The sequence below is a fragment of the Oryx dammah genome, unplaced genomic scaffold (genome assembly GCF_014754425.2).
Source record: "Oryx dammah isolate SB20612 unplaced genomic scaffold, SCBI_Odam_1.1 HiC_scaffold_2, whole genome shotgun sequence".
In the NCBI taxonomy this organism is placed as follows: domain Eukaryota; kingdom Metazoa; phylum Chordata; class Mammalia; order Artiodactyla; family Bovidae; genus Oryx; species Oryx dammah.
In genome coordinates this window covers 86926820-86939060 of record NW_024070186.1, presented here as the reverse complement: position 1 = coordinate 86939060, position 12241 = coordinate 86926820, and the positions used below count along the sequence as shown (strand labels likewise).

General features: G+C 33.7%; 1 protein-coding gene across 7 annotated transcripts in view; it reads right to left on the bottom strand.

Annotated features, from left to right (window-relative positions):
- The window catches only part of ZNF148 (zinc finger protein 148), a 148297-nt gene that overhangs the window by 53773 nt on the left and 82283 nt on the right, over positions 1–12241 (bottom strand). For all 7 annotated transcript variants that reach the window (XM_040250249.1, XM_040250207.1, XM_040250241.1 and 4 more), the window contains 2 exons: positions 8749–8874; positions 175–298 (listed from right to left, as the gene is read on the bottom strand). In XM_040250249.1, the coding sequence (XP_040106183.1) occupies positions 175–298; positions 8749–8874 (250 nt within the window). The remainder of the gene's footprint in view (positions 1–174; positions 299–8748; positions 8875–12241) is intronic.

Here is a 12241-nt window from a genome sequence, read left to right as displayed (position 1 = left end):
GTTTTCTCATTTAAAGTTTTTCTTGGTTTCCTTGTGACATCCTGGCCTATGAAATCTCTGATTTGAAATGCCAGGTTAACTACAGTCTTAGGAATGAGTGACATTTACAAGAAGATGAAAATAGCAAAGATAATAATTTTAATGGCTATAAGCCCACTTTAATTCAAGAAATACCTGTATGAATGAAGACATGTCTCTGTAAGTGATAGTTCGTTCTAAAGGCAGCATTGCAGTGCTCACAAACGTGAGATTTAGGGGTTTTCAAACCAAGTGATCCATCCTCATTTATTGTAAGGATCTGGTTTAAAAAAAAAAAAGGCAAAACAAAAGAAAGAAAATTTTAAAATGTAATACTAATTATAAAAAAGATAATGCCTTTTAATGCAAACAGTGGTCACCAGAGATTATGAAGTATTTTTTTCCTAGAAAATCTTGAGAGGGCTATTGGAATAAATTTTATCATTATTTGAAGAAAGTACAATGTGACTCAGAGTGGGTAAAAATTACTAATAAAACCTTGGAAGCTGGTTAAGTAGAATTTCAGCATTGTGTCCTCTCCTCTCCAAAGCTGATATCTAATAGAGTCCCTAAGTGTTCTCTATTAGGACGAGTATAGCTTTATTTTCAATTTTAAAATATCACATATGCAGTACAAGTCTTATGTTCTAGACATGGTATAAATATCAATCAGATAGGAATGGTTAAATAAATCATGAAAAATGAATACAACTTATTACGTGGTTGCGAAATAAAATGAGAAAGCTCTTTATATACTTATATAGAAAGAGCTCCAGGATTTATTCTTAAGTAAAAAAAAAAAAAAAGCATGGTTTAGAATCTAGTATATAATTTTGTTAAGTCTGAATATAATACATACAGTAATATATATTTGTTTGCATATGCATATGCATAAAAGCTATTTGAGAAGGATGTACATAAATGTATGTAACTTTGGTCGTCATGACTGAGGAACTTGGCAGAAGATATGGTAGGAGAGAGACTTTACACTAACCATACTTTAAAGTATTTTTCTGAACCATATAAATGCTTACCTATTACATCTTCCTTTTTCTTTTTTTCTTAAAGATAAAAAGGAAAACTGTTTTAAGTCATCCTAGAATACGATTTGGAGTCAGAATGGTTCTGTTAAGGACCTCTAAGGTTATTCTAGGACTACCAAATATGCTTGTTAAGCATATTCCTTAATAAATTAGAGGGTTATGGGGGAAGGAAGGCAGGTGACAAAGACATCAACCTTATCTGCCTGTGCTTATTGAGGCTGACAGTATCTTGGGCAAGGTCTAAACAATGCCAGAGAGAAGTTCACTTTTGGGGTTCATGTCTTCCAGTTTAACAACCATTTGCTCAACATACAACATTTAAACTGCTTCTCTCACCAGCCACGTGGCAGAGTGAAAATAACAAATAATCCCTTTTTTTCATTATTGAGGAGAGAAGAAAGATGACAAAACATGATGTGAACAAAAGAAACAAAGAAAACTAGGAGGTAAGATCAGGAGGAATATGGCAAGTAAGAAGGGAACAGTAGTGGAGGGAGCACAGAGAGCAGAAGCCAAGAAACTGTGTCACACACAGAATACAGAAATCTAACAGGCATCTTAAGAAATACAGAGGCCTGTGGAAATTGACTACAGCCTGTAAATACACAGCTATGACCCCCGTCCCAAAACTCAGAGGGACTAGGCAAGGAAAAAGGGCTTTAGTTTTTTTAAAAATATTTTTTTAGTTTAAATTCAGGAACACATTTCAGACTATACTGTACGTAAATCAATGTAATTATTATGCTAATTATACAGGGCATGTGGGTTCTGGGCAAACTGCCAAAGTGGTCAACAATGCTTCAAAGTCTATGCACCAAAGTCACAGAGGGAAACATTTGGCAGGAGAATGAAAGTGGGTGTCACAGCTTCCTGAAGAGTCAGTGAGAACGGAAAGTTTCATCTCTGGTCAGTCTAAAATTTTTTCAACCCCTCCAAGCCACAAAATAATATTCAAGTTAACACTGTGTAAGACAAACAAACAAAAAAAAAAACACAAAATCTTTTAAAACATGACTTAAAATATTCCTAACATAAAACCAGTAACAAAAAGATGTTAAACATTTTATATGAAACAGAATAAAAACAGGATAGCACCAGGTATTTTTTTCTCATATGTTGATAACAAATAAGATCCAAGTGCCCCCCCCCCCCCCCAAAAAAAGGCAGCTCAATAGCTTTCTGTGGCATAGCAACTACACGGAAAGGCTCTGGAAGGAACAAATCTGGCCCAAGTTACCTAATGTGAAACGGATATAATCCTTGACTCTACAAAGCCTTTTTATGAAGAGTTAAGGAGTTCTAGGTCATTGTTTTCTCTCTGGAGGTAATACTGCCTTTCACTGTGGACTCCAAGCCTTAATTCAGGGTGGATTTTATGGATGAAAAAGCAAACACTTGTGAATAAGGAGACTGAAAAGAAATCTAGCATATTTATAAGTTCAATGACAAAAAAATCAAATTGGTGGACATTTTACATTGAATTTTATATTATTTTCTTCTTTTCTTAGGCCAAGAGAACACACATCTTTGTATAAAAGACACAGAAGAAAATTATCTTGCCATAAAAGAACAGCACTGGCTCTTCCAATTTGTAATCTGTTTTCACGTATAACCGACAGATTTTGCCTATTTTATTCACCAATATAACCCCAATACCCAAATTGTACATAGTGAGACTCAGTGCCTATTGATAATGGCAACCTACTACCCATACCAAACATGCTCACAGCTTACCACTTCTATTCTTAAGTTTCTGCAAATTCACTAAGCAGCACCATAGAAAAAGGTGTGTAAAGAACGGGTATGTAAAGAACAAAGTTTCTTGGTGGAAGAGAAATGGCTCATTAACACAGGTAAAATTATCTTCCTTGGTATAGACCTGGTTTCTTTTCCTGTCCACACCCTTTCCAGATCTTTTAGTAAAACATGATCTACCAATTAAGCGTATTTGCCTTAGAGATTAGCCATCTTACTTCCTAACAGTACCATAAAATATTTTTGCTTTTCTTTTTCCTTCAGCATATGAACACTATTACAACTGAAGCATTTGAAATTTCCAAGTTTAAACCCTAAAGTGTCTGCAAGACAAGACATGATTTGTCTTGACTCCTGTCACTGCGACTTTTAGAGAAATATGGTAATTATAAAGATCAAGCAATTGGGTTTTATCAAGAGTAAAGAAACTGGTAATAGTCTAAACAATACTCTAAATACTTGATTGTTTTCTTAACCATTTCACAAGTTTAAAACAGAATTTTTCAGCAAAATATTTCAATACCAAATGAATTTCTCAATCTGCTTTCTTGATCTCACAGTCCATTAGCAAATACATTTTTTGTCCTGAGACAAATCTGTTCCCTGCCAGCTATCCATATACGTAGCAATTGCTATGTTAAATAATATACCAATTTTTAACCAACAAAGCACTAAGCTCTGCATATTCAATTCAGAGATTTTTGACTCTTCAAGGGTCACTGCCACCAATTAGCCAAAACCTGACACCCCTCAGTGAGAAAGTTTTGTTCTCTTAAAAGGCAGACATGATTTCCCTCATTCTATACTGGAATTATAAAGTATATTTTAAACTAATAATTATAGGTTTTAACCATACATTCTTAATCAACTGATTTATAAATCACCAAAATGCAAAACAATTTGGAGGAATAGTCTAAATTTCTCACCTATCACATTTTACTGCAACTGGAAAATGAGATCTAAAATTCCCTTTACTCTCCAAACCCAACTAGAAATGGAAGAACAGTGCAACCCCAAAGACATACAACAAAACAACAAAGTAGCCCATAGCAATACCTATCCTCAACATCTCTTACCATCCTAGTTATCACTAACATTCCATGTTCACACTGTCACCTTCTTTCATTCTCCCTGATTTTTACTGTTTCTCAGTACTTGGTTTTACTTATTACCAAATTTCATTTCTAAATGCCAAGTTTTTGCCAGTGCAAGAACACGAAATTCACTATATCATAAGCATGGTATATGTAACTCATGTTCAGGAGAAATGATCCAGAGCTTTAGAAAAGTTTTTTTCTCTCACATTTCCTAAATATCAGGCAAAGATGTATATGACTTTTTTTAAAAGAAAGATTTATATCCAAATATTTTTAAACTTTTTAGTTTGGCTCTGTGGAAAAATTATAAACCCAGAATTCAAAATTCCCTAGGGAAATCAGATAAATAAATAAAATACTTAACCCCTTTCCAGTTTTTCTCTTAAGTACTATTTCATACTTCCATCCCTAGTCTTACAATCAGTTATTTACCTTAAAGCTACTCCTTTGACAATCAAGTTAGCATGCAGGAGAGAGTCTGACAAATAGCTAGTATTTCTATTTCTCGCCTTTCAATTAAATTTTCCTCACTTTAGAATTTTTTTTTTTTTTAAAGAACTGAACCCAGTTCCTTTCTTCAGTATCCTGTAAGAGATCCTGGCACATTAATAGGCACTCAAATTAACTGCTTAGAGAATGAAAAGGATATATATTTCAGAATAAGAAGTAGGTAACCAAAACGCACTCCGCTCTAGCACTATAAAGGAGTCTGAAAAGACCTAAAAGATGTATATAATACTGGGTTAAGACAGTATTGTTACATCTTTACTGAAAGGATTCTTAAGAGTTTATCAATGTTAACTCAACAATCCTCATAAAACTCTTCTGTGGTAGAAAACATTCTCACTTAATTCACAAAACAAGTCAATAGCAAAGTCAGGTGGCAATACCTTATCCAGAAACTTTTAAAATCAAGACTTGAGACTCTCAAACTTAAATGTAAATTACAATTATCTTGGACTCTTTTTAGTACAAACGGAAACCCCCTGAATAAGAATCTCTCGTGATGGGGCCTGAGTGTTTATAACTAGAAAAGCCCTGCAGATGATCTAATGCAGAGCCACGAGAACCACTGACATGAATGTGCTGAGACTAAATTAAGTACACTAAGGCTTTTCATATGTTTCTAATGACTGTAGTTCTCTACAGTACTAATCCACAAGGGGAGAAAAAAAGAGTCAGAGTGTCAATGGAAGGTGATGGTGAGTGGCCACATAGATCTAGCAATGTAAAAATGAACAGCATGTCATTAAGGAATGAGAGGATGAAGCACTTATAAGCAGTCAAAAAAAAAAACCAAACTGAAAACTGGAAAACTTAGCAGTTAGGATTTCTCAGTGTGTGTGTGTTGGGGGTGGGGGTGGGGGGACCTAACATCTCAGTCCTCCCAGAGGGTTTCACTATGATATATAGGATTTTTTTCTAATGTTTACAACATGAACCCCAAACCATTAAGAGCTGAATTATGTTCAAATGTACTATGTTTTAAAAGAAAACATTATATTAAAGATTTCTAACAAGGTGGTTGAAATAAAACTAACATTTAAAGGGGACAAGTGTTTATTATGTAGAAAATTCACTTTCATAAAACAACTTATTCCATGACAGCATCAAATTACTTGACCAAGATAACCCTCTTCTTTAGACATGCTACCACATATATTCTGGCAATTTTCAAGTATCAAATCTACCTTAGGATGACTAAGCTTTGCCATATGATAAAGGATCAGAAAGCAATTATTGCTTAAAATTCATGGCAGCTAAAGATGACATAACATTGCAGTATTTCTCACCACAAACCTTATCTGGAAGGCAGCCAGGTCTATATGGATATATAGCTCTAATATTTTTACTGAAAGTCTGCAAGATAACTTCATTTATATTTCCTGTGCAGATGCTCAATCTAACATGATATAATGGGGACACATACTCAAAATATTCATAATGGCAAAAATTCAAGATTTGTGAAAAGTGTTGGTGGCGAGTAGAGTCCTCTAAGCATTGTTGTGGTTGCTAAGTCATGTCCAACTCTTGCGACCCCGTGGACTATAGCCCACCAGGGCCCTCTGTCCATGGGATTATCCAGAGAAGATTACTGGTGTGGATTGCCATTTCTTTACCCAGGGGATCTTCCTGACCTAGGGATCAAACTTGCATCACCTGCAGTGGTTCCTGTGGTACAGGCAGATTCTTTATTGCTGAGCCCCTGGGGAAGCCTCTAAGCCTCTAATTATTTGAGAAACTTAAAGTTGCTTTTAAGGAATTTAAAACAAGTAACACTGATTTCTAAGAAAAGGTAAGCTTTTCCTTCTCTTCATACAAAAAGGGGAGAGCTACTTTAATGAAAAAATCTGAAGTGTGAATTTTAAACACAAGTTCAAAGTTGTGAGAATCCAGACACAAACCACTCATCTGGACACTGCAAGGCTAGGGTTAAAAACAGACAACAACCATTCTCTCTCCTGTCACATGTAATAGGTCAGGACAATATAAAAATTCTTGTTTTTGTTATTCTCACAGCCCTGTCTGCCATGTATTATTTCCAGTAATTTCACTGTCCTAAGAATGCTCTAAAAAGACTGGCCAAAACATCTTCTTACATGCAATATACTCAAAATAGGCCAAACCTCTTTCATCCAGCAACAACATAAATATATATATATAATTAAATAAATGACTTTAGGAGTATTATGATATGACATTATAAATTAGTTTATTTCAAATCAGATAAGCAAAAACTAAACTTAAACTCTATAAAAATATGATCAGTATTACTTAGGACATAATTCCAAACACCCCTGAAGAAGATAATAACCTAAGATTTAGTCAGAATTTCAGAATTACAATCAAAAATAGTATCAGAAAAACACGGCTATAAAGTATCAAGGAAAATGTACAACTTACATATGTTTTTTTTTAAGACTTGAAATAGCTGATTCACTTTTTTCCATAGCAGAAACTAACACAACATTGTAAACCAATTATACTCCAATCAGATAAATAAAAAATAAACTGATTATAGATACTAAAAATAAATTTTTAACAGATTTTGCAATGAACACAAAGTAACATAACCACTATCAAGATTTTAGAAATTAATATTTTCCTTAGACAACTTGATTTATTCATTAATGTAAATTTTTTTAAAGCATCATTTATCACTGAGAAAAACATTAACCCCAAGAAAAGAAAAGGAAGAAAGAAGCAGGGAGGAGGGAGATAAAGGGATTGCACAAAACATCAAACATAAAATGTCAATAATTATGAAAAACACACAAGTTTTAGTATGGCAATAACCAAAAAAATTAAAATTTAAACTATAATGAGACATTCATCTTAAGTTACAAAAGAAGCAAAGTTTCATACTCAAGGTTATGAGAGAGTATGGACAGACACATCTTAGGTCCACTTCAGGTAGGAATGTAACTAATAGGACATTTCTGGAAGGAGTAACATTATTAGAAAACTTCACCTATTTTGCTTGCTTGTTTATTTGCTTATTTTACTTATTTTATTTTTAAAGAAACCTTTTAAGAAGTTTACACCATTTGATTTAGCAGTACATAAAAATGTATACACAAATATTTCAAGTGCAACATGATTTAAAATGAAGGCAAAGAGAAAACAACTTTCCAACAACACAGCAATCATTGAATATAATGTGACATATCAAAATAATAATACATATGCAGCTAATTATTTGTAAAAACCTTTAATAACTAAAAATAGCTTACATACTCTAGTTACAAACAGGAAATTCAATGAACCTATACAAATTTGAAAATAGAAAAGGAATATGGTAGAAAACTGAAATATTTATCTCTAAGAATAAATGGGTTATTTTCGTCTCTATATTTTTCAAAATTTTCTGCAATAACCATATTTATATATATCCGAAAAGCAGCATATTGGTAAATGTTTAACATTTTAAGGGGTTAGAGAGTAGGGATGCTGATTTCCACAGTATAAATATTCTCACCGTGGCTAATTTCAAATTACCAATGGTTTCAGAGTCAGCTTGCAAAATTCCTGAAAACTTTATAATCAGCTCTGGCAAGCCAGTACAAACCGCAGCACACCACATATCCAAAAGTGTACAAAATGCATAAATAATAATGATGATTTAAATCACAAATACAAAAGTAAGTAGCCCTCAAAATAAAAAAGATCATGTTATAAAATCTTTTTTAAAAAAACAAAAGATGAAAAATAATTGTAAATTATACAGAGTTCCGAGACTTCCTAGGAATATCAAAATGATACATACAGTCAGCTACTACTGTATTGAAAGGAAAAAACGGCAGGCAATTCCTAATAGTATTTATGGGTCACTTGTTTATTTACTAAGCCATTCATTCACCCATAGTATTATATTGAGAGTCTCTTAGGCCTACTGTTCCATGCTCTTGGGATATGGCTGTGAATAAAATGAAGTCCCTGTTCTTATGGAGCTTACATTCTAGTCTATATCACAGGTATTGCGCAACCTTTTCCTCATGACCAATTGGTACTGAATTTTCCTGAAATAGGAATACTAAAATAAGTAAGACTGATATGAATGAGAAGCAAGGGCACTGCATATTATCAATTTTTAAAGAAAAGAGAGATATGGGGTAAGAAAAGTTTGTTTGGAAAAAAAAAAAAAAAGACAGGTGAAAGGAAAGTGAAAATTTTAAAGCAATGGCCCACCACCTCCGTGCAGACATGCGTCTCTTCCTTACTCCTGATGCAACAGTCCAACTTTACTAAGCCACATGAGACTTAGGGTCCAGCCAAGCTCCTGCCTGTAAGATTAAGCAATAGTTTGGGACCACCACCTTAAAATATTCTCTTACTTTTGCAGGAGAACGTTGTTTCCGTTTCTTCTTTTTCTGTAAGTCTACTGGCTCTCTGATTTGTTTTTTGTCTCTCATCAGTTGCTCAGATACATCAGTGAAAGTAATTTCCTGCTTTACACTTATCTGTTAAAAAAAAAAAAAGCCAATTTTAGAAATAAGCAAAAAGTCCACTGCAAGAGCCACTGCATGCTTAATTCTTTGCTAAATCTACATACAGATGTTCCCAGAAAGATTACTTGTGTGTGCAAGTAAATAGTGTGTTGAAGAATTCAATAGGTAATTGACATAAGAATCAACAGTAAATAAAGGCATAAACTAGGATTTTATAAAAATTTATCTGGAAAAAAAAAGATTAAAGTTGTCCTGGGAAAAAATAATAAGACCTAGGAGAATAAAGTAGAAGAGAGGATACAATTTCACTCCCTGAGGTTAAAAGCATAAAAAAAAGGTTAAATTCCAAAATCAGTAAAATACCAGGGGACCAGACTTCATGATGGGTCTGAATTTGTCAATTTGTCAATTGGCAAAACATCACAAAAACAACAAAAAATTCTAAAAGGTAATTTCATCAAAAATGGAATGATAATCTAACAATAAAATTTAATTATCTTTAAGTTCAATGTTTTTGGCAATATTTTCCCAGGCTCTACAAAAAACCATCACCAAATGTGTGTTTACAGAATTATATATGGTTTTAGGCCACAGCTATGTACAGGACAATTCTAACTACATAATAAGCAAAGAAATACTACAAGCATTAAGATGTCAAAACGTTATCTCATCTTTAGATCTCAGTTCTCATAGATGTGAAGATATATCCTAATATGTGGAGTGATGGTAGCATCAATGCTCATCAGAACTGATGGTACACAGTCCCCCACTCCTCACCACTACATTTTCAAACTATCCTTGAAATGAAAACACACATACATTAAAACTAAGAAACTTTCAACTCATCAGGCGGTGAAATACATTTAAAATCTTTGACTCTTCAACTAGAAGAACACAATAAGAAGTCTGAAACCTGGAAGGGGACGCTCACCCAACCATGCTCACACCCTGATCATGAACTTCCAGCCTTCAGAATTGTGAGAAATAAATTTCTGTTGTTTATAACCTTTAAAAAACATCTTGATTAAAAAAACAAACAAACTTGACAACACTCCAGGAAGTACAATGTGTTAATGGCTATATTTTAAAAAAAATACACTTAAAAAGGGGGTGCTAAAGGTTATAAACATCTTACAGACTTATAGTTTAAAGTCAGAAGACATAGCTGTGTAGAAGGGTTCATGAGGGAAATGCAACATAAGTTAGGGATTTCAAACTGACAAAATACAGAACTGGAAGTATGCATAAATTTCTGAAATGTGGGCAGCATGAGAACTGTAAATCAAGGAGAATCTGGCATAAAAACATGCCTATAAATGATTATTTAGCTAATAATTCTATCAGCCTAGAGAACAGTACTAGTGACCATTCTTGTGGCTTCCTTTAGTGTAATTATTTGAAATATAAAATAGAATAAAGTCACCTCCAACAAGGCTTCAGAATACACACGTTACCATCTCTGAAGTGATATTTACTGAAATACAGCTGCTGAGGCTGGGTATGAGACAAGGAGAAGCGACAACAGACTAAGCAGCTGTTGAACTGCTCTCTCTTATGTTGCAAGGGCACCATAAAGTAGCTCCAAACATTCCTTGGCTGATCAATTGCAAAGAAACCACGAAAACACAGAATGCAGCGATAAGAAAGAATAACATTTTTTAGCAGAAGTGTCAGGTAGAATGTAAGATAGATTCACAAATAAGTTCTGCCATTAGCAGCTATTTAAACCAAGGAAGAACCTTTATGTGCAAATAGTGAAAAAGATTCATACATACATCTGAACTAGCTATTTCTACATATATGGAGAGTGATGATATTGGTACTAGCACTGACAAATGTAAGGTACACTTCTAACATTATGAAAGTATAGAACCAAACTTAGAAGTATCAATGAATCAAAGCACTGTGAATGCTAATAAGCACCCAAAAGCTACATTTTTAGAGACTCCAATAGGCTTATCACTCATGAATGAAATATGGTAATCTCTACATATAATACAACCACATACTAAAGTATATGGTCCAGCCTAGGGTACTTAGAAAAGATATTGCTAAATCCACAAACATAGAGAAACAGGTATGAAAATGACAAGGCAGCTAGCAAGAATGAGGTGCAAAAAGCCTGAGAAAACAAATCTTCATTGGCCCAAGGAAGACTACAATAATCTATAAAGACACAAAACCTTTTTAAGCATGGCAAAAGAGACAAAACTCATCTGTAAGTTTCCTACTTCTTCCTTGAGAAATATCTTTAAACAAAAATCAAGTTCTCAGTGTTACTTTTCACCTAAAATAAACCAAAGTATAATTAATCAAAGCAGGTATCTGCAGATGTGTGATTTTGGGGGGGGGGGGGAACTTATTAACTTGCTGGATCTTTTGAAATGTACTCATTAAAATATCAAGAAAATCAATAGGCTAGGAAATATATCAGATTAAGAAAGAAATCTCTCGTTTCTCCCCCATGGCTTAATCTTTACCATTTCACCTAGTCAGTCCCATGTGTAACCTCCTGCCTACATCTGAGAATCTGAATGTCAGTGCTTCGCTCACTAACAAATCAGAAAATGTCATCAACACTGTTAATCACCCTACTCATACTTCTTTCTTAAGACTTTACTAAACCCAGACATTTCTCCATCTGAAACTCCTGCTCATCCACTTATCAAAGCTCCATATGGGCCTCCCACTTTCAAGACAAAGGAGGCCATCAGGCATGACCATCCTGTGTCACACTTACTTTATGCACTCATCTAACTTCTACCCCAACACCCTTTCAAGAGGCAGAGCCCACACTTCCTCACCCCTTGCCACTTCCCAAGCTGGTTCATTCTTGCAAGTTTATATATATATATCTATATCTATAGATATATATATATAGATATCTTAATTATACTGAAGTATTCCTCATTTTTTATTGTTCTCTCTTTATTCTCCCAACTTTAAACATAAGGAGGCCCTTCTATATTGAAAAAAATAAAAATCTTTCTCTTGATTATAATCACTAGTAATTCATGCCCAGAATCCAGAATGATTCTTTTTCAAGGCTTATATCATGTCTGGCCCAAACATAAACTATCTCACTTTTCTATTCATGTGCCTGTATCTTATCTTGGTATCTAAAAGGAAGATATTCTTCTCTGATATTTCTCATAACAGCTTTCACTTACTTATTCAATAGCTACTAAGTGCTAAATTCAGTCAGTTTGAAGTAATACAATGAAAACTTTAAATTTACTGAGATTCTAATATTGTACAGAGCAAAATACTAGATACAAAGAACACATTCTAAAATCTTTCTAAAGATCTTAAAATGAAGATGCGAAGTTTTCATGACTTAAAAAGAAAAAAAGAAAGAAAAAAAACTAATAACACTATT